The sequence below is a fragment of the Helianthus annuus genome, chromosome 17 (assembly GCF_002127325.2).
Source record: "Helianthus annuus cultivar XRQ/B chromosome 17, HanXRQr2.0-SUNRISE, whole genome shotgun sequence".
NCBI classification, from domain to species: Eukaryota; Viridiplantae; Streptophyta; class Magnoliopsida; order Asterales; family Asteraceae; genus Helianthus; species Helianthus annuus.
Genome location: NC_035449.2, coordinates 38,118,126 through 38,145,563, shown reverse-complemented (window position 1 = coordinate 38,145,563; position 27,438 = coordinate 38,118,126). Strand labels below are relative to the sequence as shown.

General features: G+C 34.3%; 1 protein-coding gene across 2 annotated transcripts; it reads right to left on the bottom strand.

Moving 5' to 3' along the window:
* Nucleotides 1–535: 535 nt before the first annotated feature.
* On the bottom strand, nt 536–27,438 carry LOC110926290 (small subunit processome component 20 homolog). 2 transcript variants are annotated; one of them, XM_022170039.2, is made up of 32 exons: nt 27,337–27,438; nt 26,509–26,592; nt 26,126–26,248; nt 25,886–26,043; nt 25,566–25,610; nt 24,773–24,851; nt 24,120–24,193; nt 23,910–24,016; nt 22,849–23,031; nt 22,115–22,318; nt 21,203–21,419; nt 21,034–21,108; nt 19,779–20,122; nt 18,903–19,095; nt 18,609–18,810; nt 17,754–18,093; nt 17,045–17,225; nt 16,459–16,599; nt 15,764–16,025; nt 14,186–14,581; nt 12,921–13,381; nt 11,321–11,457; nt 11,034–11,215; nt 9,363–9,722; nt 8,657–8,782; nt 8,438–8,503; nt 6,212–7,896; nt 5,136–5,415; nt 3,831–4,064; nt 2,433–3,068; nt 1,767–1,929; nt 536–950 (listed from the first exon to the last, which is right to left on the bottom strand). In XM_022170039.2, exons 2-32 carry the CDS (start codon nt 26,575–26,577, stop codon nt 691–693), a joined length of 7,983 nt encoding a protein of 2,660 aa, XP_022025731.1. In that variant the 5' UTR covers nt 26,578–26,592; nt 27,337–27,438; the 3' UTR covers nt 536–690. The 2 variants fall into 2 exon arrangements, with proteins under 2 accessions (XP_022025731.1, XP_022025733.1); XM_022170041.2 differs by having other exon boundaries at nt 582–950; nt 18,903–19,083.

The following is a 27,438-nucleotide window of genomic DNA, read 5'->3' as shown; positions in this document are numbered from 1 at the left end:
ATAGAGACATAGGATTAAGGTTAAGGACTTTTGAGAGAGAGAGAGAGGATTGGGGGGTTCCTAATTTGATTGATTTGTAGCTTAGAGTTCCTATTTGCATGTCATTATCTTTCTGCACCTATGACTATTTGTGGTCTTATGACTTCTCTGTATGTTTCTATCTTACTATTTTGCCCATCCACAACCTTAGGTCTGTTATTTGGTTGTGGTTTGTTATTCGGTTGTGGTCTATCTGGAAGTGGTCTCTCTATCCCTAGGGATGGAGGTAAGATTTGCCTATATTTCACCCTCCCCAGACCCTAGCATTAGCTTGCTATTTAGAGAATTTACTGGGTATGGTAGTTGTTGTAAAGAGGAGATTTGTGCACGTATCAAATTAATTGTGTTTGGATAAATGTTTCTTTTTTTAACGAATTCTCCATTAACTAAAGTTGTTAACAGACCAGCGCGGTGTGCCGACAGTTAACATGCTGACATGACGCGTTAAAGCTTTGCTAGTTAACCGGCAACACTTAGTCTAATAACATCGTTAACATGTTGGTAAATATTTGCGTTGAACCACCGATCATGAAACAGGTAAATACTCGTTTCTAGTTTTCTATCAAAAACATATGTTATGGGAGCCTTTTACAATAAAAAAGTAATTTCTTACACTTGTGAAAGAAAAAAACAAAATTGGGAGATAAATGATTAATTTACCCAGTTTCTTCCAAACTTCATAGTCATTATTTTCCTTTTTTTGTTGACTTTATGTTTGGCAGCAATTCTAAGCTTCCTCTTTGCATTTCTCTCTGGGTTAACAACTGCCATGATCTTTTCCCCTTGTTTTCTTTTATCTCTTTTTGCCTTGAGATTTTTCCGGATCGAATTATAAACTTTGCTAAAATTCTGTGCCTCGATCACGTCTCTGATGCTATCCCGCACCGCTTGTGCAAATTGCTTCGCCTCATCTGAAACAAACTCGCAACACACATAAGGATGACAATTTTGACCCATTTACTTATGAACAGGTCAATTAACACCTCTCAAAAATGATTAAAATAGGTCTAACGGGTTTGAATAAGATCTTTTCAATCATATTATAATTAAAAAAAAGTTTAAAAGGTGGACAAAGGTGCTTTGACTAGGCTTGTAAATGAACCGAACGTTGAGTGAACTTGTCCTGAACCGTTCGGTGGGAAGTTTATGTCCGTTTATTTAGTAAACGAATGAACATGAACAAGTTTTTTTATTCATTTAGTTAAACAAACGAACATGAACACATGTCTCGTTTGTTCATTTATGTTCGATTATGTTCATCATGTTAGTTTAGGTTTGTTTAAGTTCGCTCGTTTGTATATATTTATATAAACTATTTAAGCCCATTACAATTTAGTTTAGTTTTATGAAATAAAAAAATCACACCTTACAATCTAGTCTACTTTTATCAACATTTTAGCCCAACTTACTGATTTTAACATTTACTTTTAATTAGTGATCGTTCGGTTATGTTCGTTCATCTATTTTTGTTCGTTTATGTTGTTTATACAATTCATAAACGAACACAATCATTTTCTTAACGAACGAACAAGAACAAGAAAACTCTGTCCGTTTTAACTGTTCATGTTCGATCGTTTTTCGGTTAAAGTTAAATGAAATGCTCCGTTCAGTTCATTTACAAGCCTAGTGTTGACACAATGTGACCCGACCTGTTTCGAATCGTGCCAAACGTTACCTATTTTCATCGATTTAGAGAGTTTAATTACATTAGATGCTGATTAACTTACCAGAGAGAACTTTTCCAGCAAATCCCTCGCAGATTTTGTATAAAGGAAGGAGCACTTGATAAGCAAGAGTTTGACCATCTTTTTGCTCAGCGTTTTCATTAATTTCATTGCTATCAAGGATTTTTGGTGATATTGTTCCGAAAATATCAAAAACGAGTCTCATCTGCAAATAGTTTACAACTAACCGTCAGCAATAAGAAAAGAACTAAACAAATTATTGTAACAGTATCATTTTCTAATATTATCTAATTATCAAAAATTGACATAAAGTGTTTGTTGCCGGTTTTGGCTCATACTAGAAAATGATCGTTTCCACCCATTACCCCAAAACACTAAAACCCGTAAAATATGATGGGAAGAGAGTTGTACATAGGGCTGTAAACGAACCAAATGTTTAGCGAACAGTTCGTAATTGAAGTATAAACTTATAAGTGCTTTTAGTTTTTAATTTTATTTAAATACTTCTAAATTCCGATGAATAAAATATTTAATAAGTGTCGGTGTATTATATATTCTGTTTATGAACGCTTGTTTGTGTTCTTCCATTTGTGTTTATGAACATTAGTTTGTTATTCTTTGCGTAAAATTAACAAAGTGAACACATATTTCTTAAAGTCCTACAAAACATATAATGCGCAATGCAATCTATAAAAAACATATACGAACCTGAACTTCCTCCATATCAAGTGCAATCTTCCCCATCGTTTTAACTAAAGAAGAGATGAGCAAAAACCTATAATTCTCACAATTCTCCACGTCAATACGACCATTAAGCCCCGATGCGAGCGACGCAAACATACTTCTTCCTTTTCTCGAATCAAGAATCACAAAAGCTCTTAAAAGAATCTCTTCATCTTTTTGTTCTACATTTGACCAGAACACTAGAGACTCCTTTTCTTGTCCTAACATTGAATGTAAACGCAGAATCGCAAACACGATATTCTTCCAAAGAACAAGATAAGGTTTCGGATGCTTTTCTTCATCTTTTTCTTTTTTTCCATCTTTATCATTTTTTTCATCTTTTTTCTTATTTTGCCACATTGAATCTAATTTAAGCGGTGCAAATGCAGTGTTTTTTCTAAGATAGTCGTTTTCTAACGCATCGGTAAGTGATGCCTTTAATTGAGAGCAGAAAGAAACTGCGAGAAAGAACATTCTACTCGGTCTCGTTAAAAAAATGCTTCCGGTCCAATCGCTGGTCGTAGGTAATGACTTGAAGTACAAAGCAATAAGACGGTTTGATATATTTCGCAACCAGATGTGTGGATACAGCAAGAATTCACATATCATTTCCCATATGTCCTGTAAACAACATGATAAAAAAACGTAATTAACTAAACACAAATCAAGTGCATCAATTAAACGATACTTTGTGATGGATGAAGTATATAAATATTTAGGTCTGGTATCGGGCCATTTGCAAAACGGGTTGAACAGTCGTGTTTGCTAGGTCTGGTTGGCCCACTAGTGCTCAAAAAAATACGTTTCTAAGTTTTCATTTTATTGAAACTAGTTGATTACCATTCGCGCTCCGTCTGAGGATCTAAACATGTCATTATTAGAGTTGAGGGGCTAAAGCTGTTTAATGTGAAAGTTGAGGGGCTATAGATGTGTTAGTCTAACGGCTAGACATGTCATTATCAAAGTTGAAGGGATAAAGTTGTTTATCCTTTAAAGTTGAAGGGCAAAAGCTGTTTGATGTAGGTAACGGCTAAACTTGTCATTGTAAAAGTTGAGGGGATAAACATGGCATTATTAAAGTTGAAGGACTAAAGTTGTTTGATGTAGCTAAGGGGCTAAATATGGCATTATTAAAGTTGAGGGGCTAAAGTTGTCATTACCAAAGTTGGAGGGGGAGGGGGGGCTAAAGTTGATTAATGCCAAAATTGAGGGGCCAAAACTGGTTGATATGACAAAATAGCATATTTATAGTATATATAATTTGTTTGTTAGAAAAAGGACAATTGTTTGTTGTTTTGAAAAAATAGCATATTTATAGTATACATAATAAATTATATTAATCTCGCATTATCTACTTGACAAGTATAACGGTGTATAACTAACCTCAAGATCTTTTCCTAACGAAAGATGAGGAAATTGAAGTAATATCTTCTCGAAAAGAACGAGTGAGTAGTAAGCTTCCTTCCATAGGGGAATTGTCGTTTCACAGGAAAGATCAGCTTGACCATTTTTAAAGATGTTGACCGCAGATGAAAGTATGCGTCTCATTATAGGAAAAGTATCATCGATATGTTTTGCAAAGCCTTTCTTCGTTTCTTCTACCATCAGTCCCAATACCTGTACAGATGTTTCAAAACCAACAAATTAATTATTCACTTTGATTTAAACACCCATCAGATTTAGCTAATGAGATAAAATGTAAAAAGTACTTCAGTTTTTTTAATAGAATATCAAACAATGAAAACGAGAAGTAACTCGAATTTATACCGTCTAATGAATATGTATTATATTTGACCCGACTTGTTTCTGAACAAAATTTACGTTAAAACATAGACCAACTGAAAATGCACACAAAAATAAGAATAAACATGTATTATATTTGACCCAACTTATATGAGAAAAAAACTTACGTGGAAACGTAAACCAGCTTGAATTTATACCGACACTTACATAAAAATAAGCACATAAGAATATAATGTTTTTTAAGTAAAAGAATGGTACAACGCGTTGAAACGTACACTAACTTGAATTTATATCGTCTAATGAAAACATATTATATTTGATCCGACTCGTTTCCGAACAAGTTTTATGTCAACACGTAGACCAAGAGAAAATGTACATAAAAATAAGCACGAAAACATATTATGTTTGACCACACTGATTTCCAAAAGTCAACTTATGTCAAAATGTAAACACTTCCTTGCCTTTCTTTAATATTTTTTATATAGCATTAATGAGTTCTGTTACGAACTGAAAAAATACGATTAGATAAAACTGGAATTACAAGATATGCGGCCCGATTCGAGATGGGCGATTCTCCAAATACAAGGGATAAAACCCTAATTCTGATTAGAATAAAACATCCACACCGACCAAATGAAGAAAACCCTAATTTAATACGACTAAGAACGGTTATTAGCCTTAACCGTTCCCGCTAATTCAGCCTTAATTTTCCTCTATCTCTAACTGGGCCTAGACTGCAATTGGGTAACGGGTCCAGCTGGGTTCGTATCAAGTTCACTATGATTCTTAAAACAATATTATAGAAAACGATTTAAGTGCATAATGTATACTTTGGACGACTTTCAACCCACTTAAACGACTCTCCTTTAACCTAACCATTTTTAGCTTGACCCGTTTGAGATAAAACACAACCGAAAACGAACCAGTAAAAAGTAAAGACCGTACCTGTGCTGCAGCACTCCATAAGCCTTGTTTCTCTCCTGAAAACCAAGACAGTGTGTGATTCAATATAGACCGTTGACTTTTTGATCCCACATTCATAATCAGATATTTTATAGCAACCCCAGCCAAAGATCTGACTTCGTTCTCGCAATCGTTTGCCAAACAAACAACCAATTGGAGAAAAATAGTTTGCGATTGCTCATCCAGAACTTGTTGCGGAAACTTCATAATAATAGCAATAAGCATATCAAGCACCGCTTGTCTTCCAGTCGGGTGCTCATATCTATAACAAATATAAAAAGTATTTTTTAGAGTAAGAACTAATTAGGGCAAATACGAAAAACTTAAAAAACAACATAGTTTCTGCATAGGAAAAAAATCACCCAACCGAAATTTCACTCGGCTCTCTAATATTGTTAAACTTATACAAAACTTTTTAATTTAATGGTAAGCTAGTAATTTTACCCGCCAAGCGTTGCGGCGGGCGTCAAGACATAAAGTAACTTGAATTTTAAGCGTCAAATGAAAAGGTGTTGTATTTGAGCCGACTCGATTCCAAACAAAGTCTGTCAAAACGTAGACCAACTGAAAACATAAATAAAAATAAGCACGAAAACGTATTGTATTCGACCTAACTCATTTCTGGGAAAAAAATCACATTGGAACGTAAAACCAGCTTGAATTTATACCGGTATGTACATAAAAATAAACATGTAAGAAAATAGAGTTTTTATACCCTCAGTACGTTGCATCAGCGTCGAAGCGTAAAGTAACTTGAATTCATACCGTCGAACAAGTAGTTTATTTGACCCGACTTGTTTCAGAACAAAATTTACATCAAAACGTAGACCAACTTAAAATGTATATAAAAATAAGCACTTAACGTATTATATTTGACCGGCCTCATTTCCAAAAAAAAAACTACGAAAAAAATAATGTTTTTCAAGAAAACGTAAACAAATTAATAAGAATTAACATGATATTTTACATATATAAAAAAAGTTCAGGGGGTGTAAATGATGAAAGTGAGGGGGGTGAGATAGCAAAACTAAAAATGTAAAAAGGGTTTAGGGTGTTACCTTAGATTAGAGAGCAAGAAATCAAGATGTTGTTGCAACCGTTTCCCCGAAAGTGAATAATCGAGCAAAAACCTTAGAAAAATCATACTGCATTTCTTGCGTATCGGTTTCACTTGACTCGTTACCATTAACTCAGCAACTTGGTTAGCGAGATCATAAATCTCCGGAACCACAACTTTACGGCGCACAATCGCTTTCAATAACGAAAGCGCAACAATCGACGGAGTTCGTTGAAGATCAACAAAAACCGGGAATTGAAGAAGCATGTGCATTTGGTCAGATGAAAGTGTAATACTGGTGCTTTTTAACAGAACCGTTAATAACCGAATACACGATTCAGCCAATGGAGTTCCAGCGTTAACGGACCCGTGAAGGATAACAAAGAGTGCGGTTTTGATATTATCAGCTTGCGACTTGAGTGACGGTAACGGATATTTAACGAGAAGTGAAAGACACCTAAGAGATGCGGATGTGATATCTTCAAATTTTGAGCTTAAGCAACCGCATAATAATCCGACAAACGGGTCCAATAACGACATTACTTGCTCTATGTTTTGTTTAGTTATCATTTTCTTTATTCGGTTATGCAAAATTCCAAGAGCAAATACTGTAACTAGATGTGAGAACTTATGTTGACTCGCTTGGTTTCCGTTCACGTCGTCTTCGATGAAACCGTAAGTGAAGATGAGAATATCTTCCTGGTTCACGGTCGGGTTACGTTCAATACCCAAAGCTATATGACGTAACATAGTTTCTAACTTTGACTTCAACTTTGGGGTCAACTGTTTCTGCAGATGACGTGTGACAAATGACATTATCTTCAACGCATGGGTTTTAAACGTGACGTTTTCCGCAACTAACTCAAGCGTCTCAAACGACTTCTTTTTTCTGGTTTCCTTCATTTTCGAAGCGATTTTATCAACCTCTTTTTCTTCGGAAACTTCACCGAGAACATCGTTTTCCACCACCGAGAGAATATCCTCTAAACAATAATCCAACTTCCCGCAAACGGGACCCGTTAAGCACTTCGACAAAATGAAATTGACGGTATATCCAAGCACGTGAAGCTCAAATCCTCGTTTTAAAGTCGATCTTAACACGTTAAGAACAAACTGGAGATATTCTAACCCTAACTCTTTCAAACAAGCGGCAAGAGCCGACCGCGCTTCATCGCGAACGCTATCGAGACGATTTTTTAAAAAGTTTGAAACGCGGTGAATTATCGTCGGAAGTTGAACCTCTAATACGTTTCCAGGAAGAAGTTTTAACAACTTGAGGGCAACAAGACTCACGTTAACATTGACGTTATCGGTATCCAAAGTCAACAGCTTTTGTACTTTCGGCAGAACGTTATTATGAAGAGAATTTTGAACATCAGAATGTTCATGTTCATCGGTTGTGGTACATTTGACCAAGACTGTTGACTTTCCGGGTTTGACTTCTTGAAAGTGGAAGTGGTCAATGATCGAGGAAATAAGTCTCAAAAATAGTTTTTGTCTGTCGGGTCTAAGTTTGACTTCTTTGAAGCATTTGTTCAAGAGTGCGTAATACTGTTTCCAACTCATGGAACCAGAAATCGATGCAAGGGCTTCAATGCACGCGTTTCGAAGATGCTCTCCTTTTCCGTCTTTTACTTCAAGTAGCATATTGTAGAATAGCGGGACCAACACTTTGTGTGTAATAACCTAAATGGTTAAAAACAGAAAAAGGTAAAAAAAATAGTCGGTCAGTTGGGTAAGGGTCAAAACGAGTAATTTGCTATTCATTATTTTAGTTATTAGAACATTTACAATTAACTTAACTTCTATTGTTTTGTGAGAAAAAAAAAAACAATACATATACACTATACATATTTTGAAAATCTAACTTTAAAGGTGAAAGTAAGGTGAAAAGATATGAAGATTTGAAGTTTGACCAAAAAATAAACAGTAATTATAAGTTCAGACTTTATCACTAAAAACAATGAAACTTTTTTAGAAAAGAGATGTGAGGTGGAAAAGAATAATACTGTATTTTTAAATCACTGAATTAATTAAGGTAACATATTTGGTAAATCGTAAAGAACTAATTCATCACTAGTACTGACTAATACGCATGGATGGAAAAATGTGTTTTATTAAATGCTTGTTTAACATGTTCTGTTTTGAAAATTATGTTACCATAGTAATAATATGTTTGAGGATGAAACAAATGAAAGATGTTGTATACATTATAAAAAATCCGTACCTCCGACAATTGGTGATCACGAACAACACTGCAGAAGCGCATCAATGCCCGTGCTCTCCTATGCTTCTGTATTCACGAAAGTAAATAAATAGCAAAATGTCATTTTAATGCTGAAGCTATATAATGATTTTCTTTCAATGCTGAAGCTATATAAAGAACTCTATGATTTTCTTTCATCAAGAATAAAATAATATTGTATTTCTGTATCAGCATACAAACCTGCAAGTGAACAATATTGTTAAAGAAATCTTGCTCTGGATCTTCATTGCAAAGAGCATGTAACGATTCAAGTTTAGACACATTTGGAAGCCTCAACACCATCTCCCGTAGTAAATCCATCCAAACCTAAAAGAAATAAATCAAATATCTTCCAGAAACATGTAATAATGACATCTGACAAGAGTAAAATGTCATTTTCCTCCCCGAGTGTTGGCCAGTTTTGCCACTTTCGGCCAAAGGTTTGTTTTTTCGCATCTGGATCCAAAAGGTTTGAAATCTTGCCATTTTCATCCGACTCGTTAACTCCATCCATTTTCCTCCGTTAAGTCAGGGGTATTTCCGTCTTTTTAGATATTTTTAATAAACTAAAACCACTATAAGAAATAAAGATATAAGAAATAAAGTCAACAGAGGTGGATCTTTATATCTTATATAAGATATAAGATATAGTGTTTTTAGTTTAATAGAAAAATGTCTAAAAAGACGGAAATACCCATGACTTAACGGAAAAAATGGAAAGAGTTAACGAGTCTGATGAAAATGGCAAGATTACAAACCTTTTGGATCCAGATGCGGAAAAAAAACAAACCGTTGGACGAAAGTCGCAAAACTGGCCAAACCACAGGGACGAAAAAAGCATTTTACTCTAATGACGAAGTAAAACACAGAATTCAAGAGAAAAAAAACAATAAGTTGAGTTTTTCACCTTTATAACGGAAGTTTCTCTGTTCATAGCATCCCCCATGTACTTCAAAAAGAAGTTATTTATTATATTACGAACGCGTATTTCAGTCCAACACGCGTTATTAGATTCCATTTCACTGGAAATGATCTTCTGACAGAATTCAAGAAACAAAAGCAAAAGTCTATACGCACTGTTCCTCAAAATTAAGTCCTGTGATGACATGTCATGTACACAATGTGACAAGATGATTAATGTTTGCTCCTCTCGCACGCTGCAAAAGAAATCAATATTTATTTTCTCGTAAGCACTAATTATGACATCATAATCAAGAACGTCCATCTCCATGGAAGATGTAGCATTTAATTCCCGTAAAAGTTCCGCCTGCAAAAATGGACAGAGTTTCTTAGAAAATAGTAGAGAAAGCAAAACGGGCGCAACAGATGATGTGTCAAAACTTAAAAGGCTTTGATCAAAATGATTAAATCTTTGATACTAGACCAAAACGATTCAGTCGAGTTTGGTTGTCCCAAAAGACTTGTCCTTTCTGACTTCTATATATAATTAGTGTATTAGATATGATCACAAAATATTATAATATTCGAATAAAAATCTAAACTAGGTTTTTTGACGTCGCGTGTTGCGGCGAAATGGAGCAAATAATAATGTAAAACAAACGTTATCTGAGAACGAAGCATGTTGTTTAAAAAGGCAAACTGTCAGAATCAGTTCAGTTTATCATCCTACCGTTTTACGATACCAAATAGATACTCTATTTTGAATACAACTTCGTTTTTAACAAAACTTGCACCGGAAAGTTGAGGAAAAAAATTAAGCACTACTACATGCTTAAGATTTAAAAAAAACGAATGTATATTATTAATAAAAGATCAAACTAATTGAAAAAATATACATATAATTTAAAAAAAAAAGAAAAAAAAATTAAATGATATAGAAAACATGGTTTTCAAAATAAAAAAAAATGAAAATATGTATAAAATAAATAATTAAATTTTTAAAAACTACATATTATTATAAATTTGAAATCAATATTCATGGTTCTTCGTCAACTTAAACACAATTACGTACTTAAGTTTTTTAGAAAAAGGACTAATATGATCTAAAAAATTATTAAAAACAAAAATTAAATGATAAAGTAAATAGGGTTTTCAAAAAAAGAAAAAATGAGGAAATATGGTTTTCAAAAAAGAAAAAAAAATGAAATAATATGTATAAAATAAACTATCATAATATTAAAATTATATTATATTAAAAAACTATATGTTATTATAAATTTAAAATCACTATTCATGGTCCTTCGTCAACTTAAACACAATTAAAAGAATGTAAGTAATTAAAGAAATATCAAATTAATTGATAAAGAAAATATGATTTAAAAAAATATTAAAAACAATAATTAAATGATAAAAGAAAATATGGTTTTCAAAAACTAAAAAAATGAAAATATATATAAAATACTCTATTATAATATTAAAATAATAAAATATTAGAAAGTCAAAGTTATACATTATTATAAATTTAAAATCACTATTCATATTCTCTGATACTTTTTATTTTATTTTACCAGTTAGAGATTAAACATGAAACCCAGATCAACCCATTCATAAATAAACGGGTCGAAACCTCCACCTCGAAGCAATAGTAATACGAAAATAGCTTGAAGATCAGTATTACCACGTGGACTAAAGAAGGGTCACTTGCAGCAAGAAGATCAAGGATACCACATATAGCCAACCGGACATCTGAGGTGGCATGTATAAGAAGCGGAGAAATAGTATTCAGCATTCTCGAACTGCCTTCACTTCCCAACATCGGGACCATTTTCTGAATAACATGCATAGTCTCGACACATGAATCTGTGTAGAAACGATGAGTTATATAAATTAATCATGAGATCTTAGAAAGAACACATTAGTAATATTACCACAACGCCATTAGAAAAAATAATAATATATACTAACCCCAGTCCAGCGGTTTCTTCGTTAAAGATGGAAGCAAAATGTCAACGAACTTTTTCGCAAGTGACGGATCTTCGATATATTTCGGTAATAATTTGAAAATGCTAAGCTCTTTCCCATCGGAAGGTTTGAGAGATTTCCTACATGACCAATTCAAATAATAATTATACAAACAGCCACTAGACTTTTGTAATTGACATTTACACCCCCTACACTTTTCACAAACTTTATAAAATGTCATTTTCACTCCTTGTTCTGACTTCTGAAATATACCCTCCGTGTGTTCATTCTTCATTCTTTGGCTTAATAGAAATAAACTATATTCTCACGTGCTTAATTTTTATGTACGTGTCGGTATAAATTCAGGTTTCGACATAAACTTTTTCTGAAACAAGTGGTGTCAAATATAATGCGTTTCCATGCTTATTTTTACGTAGGTTTTTAGTTGGTCTACATCAAATATAATGTGTTTTCATGCTTAGTTTTACGTACGTTTTCATGCTTATTTTAATGTACGTGTGAGTATAAACCCACGTTTCAACGTAAATAATATAAATTCACGTTCCAACATAAATTATTTTCGAAAATAAGTCTGGTCAAATATGATACATCGAAACACGCGTTTTCATATGCTTAACGCACAGAACGTGCCACCTGCTATAAACAACTAAGGTGTCGCCGCCGTATTGCGCGCCCTATGGCAACAATCTAGTTTACTTACCAGTAAATAGAATAATTTAGGTTATGTTTTATCTGTAAAGAGCCAAAAGGAGTTTAAAAAAAAAGCTTAAAAACAAAATGACTTAAATGGGTGGGAGTGTGGGACCGCCCAAACAGGTCAAAAGGCCAATCAAAGTGTGTTTTTGATTCATAAAGCAACTGGAGAGAGTATTCGGAGTAACCCGACCTGTTCCAACAAGGGTCGCAAACGAACTGAAAGTTCAGCGAACGTTCGTGAACCGTTCGGCAGGAAGTTCATTTGTGTCCGTCCGTTTAATAAATGAACAAACACAAACAAGAAATTGCGTTCGTTTAGTTAAATGAACGAACATGAACAGAGGCCGAGTTCGTTCATTTATGTTCGTGAACCTTCAGTAACGTGTTCGTTTATGTTCGATAGTGTGTTAGTGCTTTTAAATTTTATATCTTATTTAATACTTCAAAATTCTGACAAATAAAATACTTAATAAGTATCATTGTATTACATATTATGTTAATGAATGCTTGTTTGTGTTCGTTTGTTTTCATTTGTGTTTATGAACATTAGAGTGTGCCCGTTTGTGTTCATGAACGTTTGTTTGCATTCGATACCTAAAACCTAACATTAACAAACGAACACGAACACGAACACGTTCATTTCCTTAACGAATGAACACTGACAGAAAATCTCATTCGGTAAGTGTTCATGAACAGTTCGTGAACACATATATTTCTCTAACAAACAAATTTGTGTCAGTTCAGTTCATTTGCAGCCCTAGTTCCAACCCAAAATAATATATATATCCATGAACCCATCTTAACTAATTACACAACCCACCCGTTTTGTCACTTCTATTAACAATAAAAGAGAGCATATATATCAAAAACAAAAAAAACAGCATACCTGCTAGTATTTTTGCTTGTGTAAAGGTGATGCAAGCAGCAGACAAGCGTATTGACATTAGGAAGTAGAATTCCTTTAACATTAGAGTCATGACTCGAAACCTCATTGTCTAGATTAAGAAGATTCTCGATGAATCTAAGAACACATGATATAATCGCTTCCGACGCTGTCGGCACCGTTAAAATCGAAAATATATCCGGTACAAGATTATTCGCCCTCTGAAATTGTGAGACGAGTTTGTGGCTTTTACTCATAGCAAGAAAACAAACAAACAGTGAACTCGGTTTCTCACTGCTGGCACCTTCTTGTTTAAAACCGTCAATTAACGGTTTTAACGCTGAAAAGAAAATGTCCCAGAATTCCACAGAGAAATCATGATCGTCGAATTTACTTAGTACCGAAGATATAATTTTCAGGCATAAAGATCGCAAATCCTTTAGCTGTTTTGGGGCCAAGCTGGCCTGCACCTCGAAAAAGTTAACTATTAGAATAAGTAACAAGTAATACTGACAGAAAGAGTAAAATGTCATTTTCATCCCAGAGGTTTGGCCTGTTTTGTGATTTTCGTTCAAATGTTTTTTTTTTCTGCATTTGGATTCAAAAGGTTTGAAATCTTGTCACTTTCATTCAGCTCGTTAACTCCATCCATTTTTCTCTGTTAAGTCATGGGTATTTTTGTTTTTTTTTGTTAACTTAAAGGGCAATTCAGTCTTTTTCACTTTATGTACAAGCATCTAACATAATGTACAAGTATTTAAATACCAAATCGCCCTTTAAAGTTAACAAAAAAGTCGAAAAAACCCCTGACATAATGGAAAAAAATGGATGGAGTTAACGAGCTGGATGGAAATGGCAAGATTTCAAACCTTTTAGATTTGGATGCGAAAAACAAACCATTGGACGAAGATTGCAAAACTAGTCAAACCTCACCAGAAATATACAAACTACAAAGTGTTCAACATAAACATAGTTTTAAATGAGTGTATTGGGTATCAGTCAAACTGGGTACAGGTCAAACTCGGTCATTTGTACATGTTGAAACGGTTTAAGGCGGGTCAACCCAAAACACTCTGTCTTGGTTTATAAATTTTTGTAACTCGTTAGTGTGTATATAGGCCTTAAAAAAACACTTCGACCTGTTTAACCTGTTTGACCTTTCAGAAATAAAACACCTGAATCGACCCATTAACAAGCAAACAGGTCGAAGCCGTCACATCTTCATCAACATTCTTACGTAAAAACGTCTAAACGCATAGTAACATTACCATAGATTGCTTGTCTGCCGCACAATCTTCCTCATCAGTACTTGATGCACAACTAGCTAATATCCGAACAACACTTCCCATAAATGTATCAAGAACAGGTTTAACGCGGGACTCATCAAAAACTCCAAGAATTTCTTCAATGACGTGTAAAAACCCGTATATTTTCTTTGAAGATAAAGACTTGATGTTATCCATGGTAAAATGACTCAAAACAGCAGAAGAATCCAAATTAGCAGAAGTTTTCGCTGAACTCCAGATTAACTCACTCACATCATCAACACCCGATGAACCGATTTGTAACGGCTTTATTAATAAAGCGAAAAACAGAGAAAGCTCGTTGATATCAAGCTCGGCTAAGAACGCGATAACTGCTTTCCTGTGGTGCATGCTTGCAGCCTGAAGAAATACAACTAGTTATGTGTGATTCTAAATAACAATTAGTATTCACTTGTTTTTGTTAAGGTCACCAATATATTAAAACTACTTTAAAGCCAACTGTCGTTTATACCAATCTTGGTTTTAAAATGCGCGCATAATGCGTGATGCGTCCGATGCGCTGATGAGAGAACATCGCAACGACTGATGTGTTGCGATTACATGACGCGAGAATATTGCGCCTATTTCGCATAATGTGCTCGTCGCATTATGCGCTCCGATGCACGCTTTGTTTATTATGTTTTTTCCAAATTTTATGAAATGGGTTGAGTTTTTTCAATAATTAATATCTTAGTATGCTTGATTTGGACCATTGTGGTTCCTAAACACTTTTTGTGGTTCTAGAAACATTTTAGTATGCTTGATTTGAACCAAAAAGCACAACTCTTATCTTCTTATTAAGTTAGTTGTTCTAGTTTAAGTATGTTTTTATAAGTTGTTATGTATAAATATTTTTTATTATTTTTTTTATAAAGAGCGCATCAAGTATGTGATGATGCGCTCGCATTGCGCATCACGCATCACGCGTCAGATTTTTGGACCAAATGCATCGGAGCGCATCACGCAATTTAAAACCAAGATAACAATTGGGCCAAAACTTGTCCAATCACAAATAGGCTGTTCATTTTTATCCAAAACTCGAAACCCAACCCGAATACAAAACCGAATTAGACAATATCCGAAAAACCCGAATCCAACGATCCTGAACCTTATATGGGTTGGTTATCGGGTAACTTTATCCCAGCCAAAACCTGAACAACCCGACCCGAAAAACCCGAAAAAAACCAGAACATTTATTGTCTTTTTTTATATATGTGTTTTAGTTTGGAGTCTTTGGTTTTTGAAACATTAAGTTTCGGGACTTTTAAACATTATCATAGCATATTGTCAAATGATGTTTAAATTTTGATGACTTTTTGGTAAGAATATGAAATTTGATGATGTTTTGTAAATTTTTTCATTTTACATCTAAACCCGAAACCAAAAATCCCGACCCAAAATAACCCGAGGCCAAATAACCCAAACCCGTCCAACCCAAACTTTAAATGGGTCGGCCATCGGGTCACTTTTTCCCAGCAAAAAACCCGAACAACCCAACCCAAAAAGCCCGAAAAAGATTAGTTGACACTTAACAGAACAAACCTTTCGAGAGGCAAGTGTTTTCAAGTTCCTAACTTTCGAGACAAGAAGCCGAATGACAAGCGGCACAAGACTATCTCGGTGTTGTTCACTAACTAAATGAGAGTCCCGAGATAAACTCCATCTTGTAAGTTCATCCCTTAGGGTCTTGGGGTTGACCAAATTTCTAAGATTCTGAGCATATGGGAAGAGGAACTCATCTTTCCAATTCAACAGACAATCAAGAACCTTCAACTGCACCTCAAAATCATTCTCATCAAGCAGCCTGAAAAAACACATTAATATTTTAATCCAGTATATTTGTAGACCATCATCTATGCAGTTAATATCGGTGATATATCAGCGATATATCGGTTATCGATCCCCATGTATAATATCAGCGATATTGACCAATATATCACCAATTTTCTGGATATCAGTACCTTTCTTCTTAGTTCTACCATTCGTCTTTCTTCTTATTGCTGCTATTAGTGTTTTAAGTCTTATTTGTTAATTGTTAGCCTTAAATTGTTTTAGGTAGTTCCTACTTGCTACAATTGTTGGTGTTAAATAGATATATATATAAATCTGCATGATATTAAAATGACCGATATCCCACCACGATAACCTATATCTCAAATATCGGTCCTTGACCGCCATCCGATTTTTACCACATTAACTGCATCTATAACTACCTATATTCCTGCATCTACAACTACCTATATTGTAAAACATCCTTAATAAATTGACTCAGATAGAAGGCCTTCGGATTGCGCATCAGCTTCAGTAAGCTTAACCAATCTCCAAGAACACTCTTCCACACTTTTCCTTTACAAGCTTCCAAACTAAACGATCTCACACTGCAATATCACAAACAAAGGAATATAGGTATATTAGTTACTTCGGTTAACCAAAACAATAAATTTAGAAAGAGTAAAGTATACGTATGGTCCTTGCGGTTAACCAGAATTTTGGATTCAGTCCCTAGCTTTTTTAAAGTACACAGATGGTCCTTGTGGTTTGCCCTTTGCTACGCCGCATTTAGTCCCCCACTTTTGCCAAAAGTACATGGATGGTCCCTATTGTATGCACTTTGTAACACATTTAGTCACTAAACGTTGGGGACTAAAGTGCAAACCCAAGGGACCATCTGTGTACTTTTGGCAAAAGTTGGGGACTAAATACGGTACAAAGTACAAACCACAGGAACCATGCATGTACTTTTGAAAAACTAGGGACTAAATCCAAAATTTTGGTTAAACACAGAGACCATCCGTGTACTTTACTCGTCAAAAAAAAACTTACCTTGAAAGATCAGCAACCTCATAACCCAAAAACTTCAAGAACAACGGTATAATTTGACGAGAACGTGATTCCACAAAAGTTGATACTTTTTGTAATGACTTAATCAACAATGATAAAACAGTTGGGGATGGAATGTCTTCATATGAAGGGCCAACAAATTGGTTAAAACAACCGAGCAAATCTGAAATCAACAAATAATATTGCGAAACTATGTTACGTTCCTGAAATAATACATCAAATAGAGAAAGAAAGAGTAAAATGCCCTTTTCGTCCCTGAGGTTTGGCTAGTTTTGTGACTTTCGTCCAAAAATTTGTTTTTCCGCATCTGGATCCAAAAGGTTTGAAATCTTGCCATTTTTTTCATCCGGTTTGTTAACTCCATCCATTTTTCTTTGTTAAGTCAGGGGTATTTTCGTCTTTTTGTTGACTTAAATTCAGTGGACTTAACTTTTATTTAGTAAGGGTATTTTAAATGTTTGTACATAAAGTGAAAAAAAATGAATTACCCTTTAAGTTAACAAAAAAGACAAAAATACCCCTGACTTAACAGAGAAAATGGATGGAGTTAATGAGCCGGATGAAAGTGGCAAGATTTCAAACCTTTTGGATCTAGATGCGGAAGAACAAACCTTTGGACGAAAGTCGCAAAACTGGCCAAACCTCATGAACGAAAATGGCATTTTATTCAAAAAGATGCTAAAAGACATACCATCATGACTGCCATGTAGTTCACTGTTGTCTTGATCAGAATGTGCTCGATACGATGCAAAATTAGACACACATTTATCTAGAAACTTCATGCATGTTTCCCACACGGGTGATGGATAATCATTAACCAGAACAACAAAGCATTCCATAGCTGGATTCCATAAATAATTAAATCGGTTATGGAATATGCCAATAACAGCGTTAAACACAAGGGGTATATAAGCGTCATGTATCCTTTTAGCTGAGAGATCCATCTGTATCTTCGATATCAATAGAACAACTTTCCTACTAGTAGCTATAGAAAGCGACGTTGCTTCAATGGCAAGCAATGAATGGAGAACCTGCAACAAGAGGATGATTACAAAACAAAAATTTTACTTAATGGAAAAAATAAAATGCCATTTTCGTCCCTGAGGTTTGGCTAGTTTTGCGACATTCATTCAAAGGTTTGTTTTTTCGCATCTGGATCCAAAAGGTTTAAAATCTTGCCATTTTTATTCAGCTCCTTAACTCCATCCATTTTTTTTCGTTTAGTCAAGGGTAATTTCGATTTTTTTTAACTTAAAGAGCAATTCAGTCTTTTTCACTTAATGTACAAGCATTTGAAATACCCCTTACCAAATTCGTTACACCGAATTGCCCTTTAAAGAGCAATTCAGTCTTTTTCACTTAATGGATGGAGTTAACGAGCTGGATGATATCGGCAAGATTTCAAACCTTTTGGATCCAGATACGAAAACCAAATCTTTGGACGAAAGTCGCAAAACTGGCCAAACCTCAGGGACGAAATTGGCATTTTACTCTAATGGAAACTTATTCATTATATTATGGCGAAACCAAGAAAAATGGTGCATACATTTTCACCGTGATCATCAATTATCATATCATTCTCTGAACGTAAGGATTCATAGTGGCATAAAATTCTTAGAGTGAGAAGACGGATCTGTTTGTCGGAGTGGCATAGATTTTCAGAAAAAATATTAAACGCATCAATGGTTTTTGCCGCCTCGAACTCCAAACGATACTTTTTACGAGTGCTATCCGCTTGTGTGGTGGACCTGCAACGATCAATCAAATATATCCAAAATAAAAGGACAGAAATAACAGCAAGCCATAAAGTTGGAAAAGGTAAAGAATACGATCAACATACGAATCTAAAGAATCCAAAAAATCGGCAACTGCAGATAATATATGGATAGACAATTTGTATTTTTTGGCAAAATACAATAATTTATCCACTGGTAAATCATCATGCTTAGCTGTCAAGCTCAATCGCTGATAAGAAGCTAAACCCGCTCCAATAAGACTTTCGTAAACCCTTCTAGGCAATGCTGCAATAATTTCTGAAATAATCATTACACTAAATTAGGGGTGAGCAGAGAACCGAAAAAAACTGAACCGAAACAAAACCGACGGTTCGGTTTTCGGATTTTTAAGTATTTATAATAATAAAAACATTAACAGGTTTATTTGTAATTGAAATGATTTATCTATTGCCTACAAGAAATAACAAAATTTAATATAAAACTAAAAGTTGAATGATCTTCAAAGTATTATAAAAGAAAATGTCTCAACAAAAACTTTGGAGAAACATAAAAACATATTAGAAGGTTAGGTTTATATGAACAATATTAATTAAAAAGGTTAAATATAATAACTTAAAATGTGAACATCTAAGAAAGATTCTTAAACTTTGTATTATACTTATTATTTCTGAATCTTACATAATTTTTTTCCAAAAACCGAAAAATTCAAAAAACCGAACCGTTAGTAAAACCGGAAAAACCGAAACCGAATGGTTTCGATTACGATTCCGGCTTTACCATAAAACCGAAGCGTTAATAAAATTGAAAAAACCAAAAGCGAACGCTTTTCAAAAACCGAGAACCGAACATTTCGGTTACGGTTTCAGTTTACCATAAAACCGAACCATGCACACCCCTAACATTAATCGTCAAACACAAATGAAGAACTCGTCTAAAAACTTATAAAATCTGTGATTTGGAAAATGGCTCCTAGTTCATACCAGAGTTGACCATCAAAAGGCGGTCAAGGGCTTCTACAAACTCCATAAGTAAGTAATGATTAGCTTCGAAGTCTGTCATGTAAGAATAGCAGGTGATAGTTCCCCAAATATGAGCTAAATCTGTAGCCGTAAACTCAACATTAGATGGATCTTTATGTGCGGCATCGTTAATCTTTCCGATCCAGCAAGTAATATTTTCTTGGAGAAAATTATGAACTCTTGAAACCCCCTGTTTCGACTTCTCTTCCAACAGACAAAAGTCTAAAGATTGTAGCTTCTCGAAGAACGTAACAAGAAGATACATAGCCTCATCCTCCGAAATCATGACTAAATCAGTCAACGCACTGAAAAACATTTGTAAATGTTAAAACACACAGCCAATCAATATGAAATAATACCAAAATTCCATACTTTAACCCATTTACTTCTGAACGAGACCAATTCAGGTTATGTTTGATCTCGTATCAAGTCAAAATAAGTGAAGTCCAACAGTTAGTTTAAAGAAATACACGTCATATGATCTATGATCCAAACGGGTTGGAAGTTAGCTGAATTCTATGATCCAAACGGGTTGGAAGTTAGCTGAATTCTATGATCCAAACGGGTAGGAAGTTAGCTGAATTGTCAATTTAACGCATAAACTTCCAAAAGCATGCTGATTAACAAAAATAGATTATTGCCACACAAAATTAGTGTTCTGACGGTACTTAATTAGGGTTGTGAATTTCTGACACGCCACGAACCTAACACGAGACTCACGAGTTTGGGTTTAATCTAAACGGGTTCGGTTTCAGTTTCGAGTTTAGCCGTTTAGGGTTCAGGTCAGGTTGGAGGGTTTAACCCATATATATTATATTGTATTTTTTACAATATGTATTACATCATAAATTAAATTGGGTGTCTTTCATGCCATAATTGTAACTTAAAAAAGAGACATTGACATAAGATTTTGAATTTAAATGTAATTGTATTATATATGTTTGTGTTTTTTTTAGTATTTGCGGGGGAAAAAATAAAAAATAAAAAAAATCGGGTTGAACGGGTCGTGTTCAGGTTTATATGTATGACACGATTTTCGATTCGGGTCGTGTTTGATTTCGTCTAAATTTTTCAGTTCGGGTCGGGTTGAACCTGCCGGCCCACGAACACGACCCATTTAGCACCTTTTTTAACCGGAATTGTTTCAGCCTTTCAGGTCAACCATACACGTTCCAAACCACAAAAAAAATTACCACCAAAACCAAATCATTCTTACCTTGTAATACAACATCTGAAAATCTGAACTATGGAAGCGTCCTTGGATAATAACTCCTTAACGAATTTCATAAAACTGCAACCAGTAGATTTCAAGTTTAAACCAGTCAAGTAGTAGAAATGAATATCACCAATTTGCATATAATAGAAAAACGCCAAATATAAAATACCTCTTATTTCTCATCTCAAATATAGGAGCCCATTGCATCGACAATGAAGCAAGAGCTCCAGCATGAGAGCCACTATGAAGACCGTCAAGAACGCAAAGCATCAGTTGCAAAATGTTATCGATAACGTTGTACGATTGTTCCACGGCCTTCTGCATGATAGAAGGCATTAAAAACGTCTCGATAAGATTCTTAACTAGCTCAAGCACTTGTTCAAAATCTGCAGCAATAAGATATAAATATATGTCAATGGAATTTAAAAGTATAAAACACTTTGCGTATATATTTAATGATGATGTCATTCTTATGCCAGATCCAACACATGCATTTCTTGAAATAATTTACATCATTTATAAGTTCTCTCCAATATCTTTAAAAATGAACTCAAGTTTCGCATATTATTAGCGTTGAATGTTTCTATATTTCATCATTAAAAATAATACATGATAAAACTTTCAATATATGCCCTGCATATTATCAACTAATTACATCATTTACATTTTCGTCCTTGAGGTTTCGCCAGTTCTGCGACTTTCGTCCAAAAGTTTGAAATCTTGCCAATGGCCCTTTAAGTTAACAAAAAAGACGGGGATACCCCTGACTTAACGGAGAAAATGGATAAGAGTTAATGAGCCGGATGAAAATGGCAATATTTCAAACCTTTTGGATCCAGATACGAAAAAACAAACCTTTGGATGAAAGTCGCAAAACTGGCCGAACCTTAGGGACGAAATTGGCAGTTTACACTATTTACATGTTTCAAAACTTTTAGATGGAATTACAAGAAGAATTGTTTTAAATATATTATCCTTATTGTATTACTACATGATTGATTACCGTGTACTGGAAGTGTGACACACGGGTTAATATGCTACAAATAAAGGTATAAATCAAGATAAGTAAGAGTTATGTTACCTATTGCCCTGTGCATGTTATTAGCTTCTAAAGTGGATATAAACAGAGACAGAAGATGAGTAAGATGGTGTGAGTCTCCTTTAGAAACAGATTCATATATTTCTTTTTGTTCAAGTTGCAACAACAATTTTAACTCTGAGGACTGCAACTCTTCACATAGCCGTTGGACGACTGTGATCACAACTTCAATAACCGGATTTGATCCTGTAACAAACATATAAAAGCTAAAAAAAAATGAAAAAAAGACTAATATGCTATTTCGTCCGTGGGGTTTGGCCAGTTTTGCAACTTTCGTCCAAAGGCTTGTTTTTCCGCATCAGAATCCAAAAGGTTTGAAATCTTGCTATATTCATCCGGCTCGTTAACGCCATCTATTTTTTTCCGTGAAGTCAGGGGTATTTTCGTCGTTTTTGTAACTTAAAGAGCAATTCTGTTTTTTTAGAGGTGTTCCGTCTTTTTACATAAAGTTAAAAAAGATCGAACTGCCCTTTAAGTTAACAAAAAAAAGAAGGAAATACCCTTGGCTTAATGGAGAAAAATGGATCGACTTAATGAGTCGTATGAAATTGGCAAGATTTCAAACCTTTTGGATTCACATGTGAAAAAAAAAAAGCAAACCTTTAGACAAAAGTCGCAAAGGCCAAACCTCAGGTACAAAAATGGCATTTTACTCAAAAAAAAACTTTTTACAAGCTTCCATATAATCAAAAAAAAAATAAGGTAAAAAAAGTTGCCTTCAGGGTCTTTGTCACAGCTTCCAATAACTTCATTGTGGAGTAATAATTGCAGCACGTGCTCGGCTCTCGAGTGTAACTTTGATGAAAATCCTCTCATAACATAAAATAACAAAGCACTCGCTCCAGATTTTCTGGTTTCTAAAGGTTTCGTGACTATTTCCGATATTAGTTTCTTGACACCTGTAATTTTGAAGTTCAAAATTAGTAAGTAATGACAACAACTAACAGCTAGTGTGTTTGCCTTTGGATTTCGCAGGCGTAAAATCATTGCATTTTTATTGAATAAATTATTTATGGATGTCTGAAATATAAAAGATAACATTAAAAAAATAAAATTTTACAAATCATCTGAAAATTACAATAAACAAAACACTAAGAAACACAAATAGACTTAATATGACCATAAATAAAAATTAATATCATATTTTACTTTAAATACCAATTAAAAAACAAAATCGACCAACGGTGTAAGTTGGTATTTAAAAATTTTAAGTTTAAATTACCTAATGTTACAGCATTAGAAATTACAAAAAATAGAAAATTCAAAATACATTAAGTATAAAGTAGAGTAAAATAATAATTACAATAAAGTAGAATCACATTCAATCAAAAAGTACAATAGATCAAACATTAAATTAAACCAAATGTTAGGAAATATGGCGCGTATGATATGAGATGAACTAGGGGTGTTCAAAAAGCTCGCGGCTTGAGGCTCGCTCGAAAAAAACTTGTTTTGTTTTCGAGCCGAGCCGGCTCGTTTTGTAATCGAGCTCGAACCAGGGTAGTCAGCTCGATGGCTTTGCTCTGTGGCTCAACTCGATGGCTCGTATGTATGTGTGCGCGCAAATATTTAAATTTTTTTAGAAACATGTGTTAATTTTTTTATTTTTGTTTTTTTGTTATCAATAATTATAAATTGTAAAAAAAAAAAAATACTAAGTTAAAAAAAAAGTAACGAGTTTCAGCTCGAAAAAATAAACGAGCCGAGCCGAGCTAGCTCGTTTACGTTCGAGCACGAACCCAACCTGGCTCGGCTTGATTACAGCCCTAAGATGTACCTCTATTAATCTGCTCAACAGGTGCATTCCTCAACACGAAAGAAACCGACTCAGCCATAAATTCCTGAATGTAATCTTTCGGGTAGAACCTTAACTTTTTTGTAACTCTGAAATAAAGAAACGAAGATGAGCAATAACATACAGGAAACTTTCAACATGAAAGGCTAAAAAGCAGATTATCCTAAACTATTCCAACTACATGTTACTTACTTGAGGATATTGACAACATCTCTCATTAAATATTTCTGTAGATACATCATAATGCATGACCACGATGTAAAAATCTGCACAAAAAAAAAAGAAATCTTAGTTGTTAGATGTATGATTAGGGCTGCAAATGAACAGAACGTTCTGTGAACACTTCGTGAACCATTCAGCGGGAAGTTCGTTTGTGTACGTTCGTTTAATAAAATGAACAAACACAAACAAGAAATTCCGTTCGTTTAGTTAAATGAACGAACATGAACAAAGGTCGCGTTTGTTCATTTATGTTCGTGAACGTGTTCGTTTGTGTTAGATAGTTCATTAGTGTTTTTAGTTTTTGTATTTAATCACTACAAATTTTGAACAAAAAAAAATTAGTAAGGAGTAGTTTATTATATATTCTGTTCATGAACGCTTGTTTGTGTTTGTTTCTATTTATGTTCATGAACATTAGTTTGTGTGTATGAATGTTCATTTGTGTTCTTTGCCTAAATTAACAAACGAACACGAACATATAATCTCGTTCAGTAAGTGTTTATGAATACATATATTCCTTATCAAACAAACATGAACAAGATCTTGTTCGTGTTCGTTCAGTTCGTTTGCAAACCTATGCATGAGTATGAAATCAAAAAAAGCAACACCACTACAGCTTAAACCTGCTCGATTATTTCCGACTCCCTATCGGCACCACTACCGAGAAGCAAAACCATCGAATCTGCAACCTTCTGCAGAAATCTGTAGAGATACAATGAGAGTAAGTTTAGACGTAAACAAAAAATACTAATGTAGTTAATTATATATACTATTAAAGAGATAGGTCGGTGGAGACCTTTCTCTTATAACCCTCAAGTTTTTTTTTCATTTCACACCCTCAAAGTTTTGAACCAACAAAAAGGCCTCTACAATTTCAACTTTTTCTACTTTACACTCTCAATTTTTTTACATAATACACTATTAACCCTCATCTTTAAGTAAGTTACACATTCACTTCTAACTTTTGGTAATTGACAACTTTGACCCTCCAACCTTTTCTACTTAATAGCTTGACACCTCCTTTTGTTTAAATTACTTTTACGACTTTACACCGCACGTTGCGAGACATTATTGTACTGTTTTTATCTACGCCTGACTACGTCTAAATTACTTTCAGGACTTTACACCACTATCTAAATTACTTTTACAAATTTACACCGCAACGTCCGAGACATGCTATTTTTTTATCTATCTCTAGTGACAATAATGTCACGAACGTAATGGTAACGAAGTTAAAAACGTGTAACGTCACGTGCGCGCACTACACATTAATGTCATCATCGTTACGCGTGTGACAAATTCACAAACGCGACGTTGCCGCTGCAGCGCGCAGCACGGATCTAAATTCTAGTTATCTCAATAAAAAAAGAGAGAGGTTATAGGCAAGAAAAAGGGAATCAAATGCCATAAACTTACGGTATAAAATCCTCCAATAGATCTCTAGATAGCGCCGCTATTAACCTGCACATAAACAAAACGATTACCAAATGTAAACTATGCATAGGTAGAAAAATGTAGGCGTGTGGTTTAAAAAAAACAGATAGTAAAGCCAAAAAAACATAGATTAATTACAATAGTGTAAAGCTTTCATTGTTACTACAAAAGTGTTGCATATGCATTTACATTTGCACTTGTATGTCTCAGCAATACACAAGAATGGGTAGTTAACAGCATGAAATTTGAAAGTTTAAGAAAACGGAGACGCGAACGCGATAAAAGTAATAATAAGATTATACCTAAGAATAGGCTCGAGTGACAGTCTCCCTTTCATATCCAACCTAGAAAGAAGATTCGAAAGTATAATCTCCTTTTGTAAGATAATTTGCGGTAATGTTTGTACCAATGGCAACATTTCCTCATAAAATGATATAAAATCCTCAGCGGTGTTAAGTTCCTGATAAACAAAATAAAAATAGATGTATAATGTATTAATGTTGCCATGTTGGTCCACATATTTAGAGAAAAGAGCAACATACCCTCCATTCAACAAGGCAATCGCGAAAAAACGATGACCCTTCAGAGGGTTCTTGCTTGAGAGGATCGAGACTTCGAAAAACATCAACGTCAATATCTTCGATTCTTTGAGAAAACGTCTTAAACTGTAAACATAAATATAAACAGGGTCAAACGCACCATCACCAATCAAAAATGTAGCCAACTTCTACGAAATACCAAAACAGCATTCTCGCGTTCCAAGATTCAATTGAAACTTTCAGTTTTGACCACTGAAGCAACGTATTCACCATATTTAGTTTCACATTGGTAAATTTTAGTTCGGCAAAACCATGCCTCAATTGTAATATTAATGGCTTATGTAACACAGTTGTCAATATTTGAAGTTTAAAGAGTTAGAACATACCACAAAGCGTCTTCTTCCAGCTCCATTATTCAACGACTTAACCGCCTGAGCATGAGATTGTGTCGCCATTATCTTACACCAAATCTGTCCCCAGCACAAGAGTACCAACTTTTATAAACTTAATAATTCATAACAGTATATGCAGTTAATATTGGTGCTATATCGGAGGTATATCGTTGATATATCGGTTATTGGTCCCTATGTAAACTATTCGTGTCAAATGTCGGTACCGATATTATCGGCGATATTGACCGATATTTGACCAATATATCACCGATATTTGACCGATATAACCAATATTTGACCCGATATATTACTGAATTGTTAGTGTTAAATTGCTATATATATAAATTCTGCACGATATTAAACCTACCGATATCTCACCGAGATAACCTATATCTCAAATCCGATATTTTACAGCATTAACTAACAATTCCTGAATCCTGAACTGTAATATTACAAACCTATCAGAACCGGACTAAAAATTCACCTCAACTTGCAATCTAATTCATCCAAAACTCAATATTAACTTCAGAAACCCTAAAATTGATGGTTATCCAATAGCTTCAAATTTAACACGTGTTTCAGCATCAAATTAATTGAAAACATATCCTCCAAATTAATTTTCAACTTCAACAAAATTAGTCCAGTTCTTAACAAATTTCAATTAAATTCAACAAATGTATCTTAAAACAGATTACCTCAACTCAAATTCATAAATACTCCAACTTATTTTACACCTTCAACGCCGAATTAAACTAAATTTATGTCAATTCTTAACAAACTTCAACTAATACAAATTAAACATAAGTAACAAAGAAAACCTACTTGTACGGCACAGGCGTTTGAGATTAAGTGCTATACCGGTCCCTACAGAACAGGCAGAATGACGGCGGAGGCCGGTTAAACCTATCGGAACGCACGGCGGAG

Bases quoted from the DNA above. Each gene is read 5' to 3' on its own strand.
- LOC110926290 (XM_022170039.2), bottom strand. From the start codon at position 26,577: ATGGCGACACAATCTCATGCTCAGGCGGTTAAGTCGTTGAATAATGGA. The intron at 19,096-19,778 runs GTATGAACTAGG...TGATTATTTCAG, and splicing joins CCTTTTGATGGTCAACTCTG to AAATTATTGCAGCATTGCCT. The intron at 3,069-3,830 runs GTTAGTTATACA...TGTTGTTTACAG, and splicing joins CGTTAGGAAAAGATCTTGAG to GACATATGGGAAATGATATG.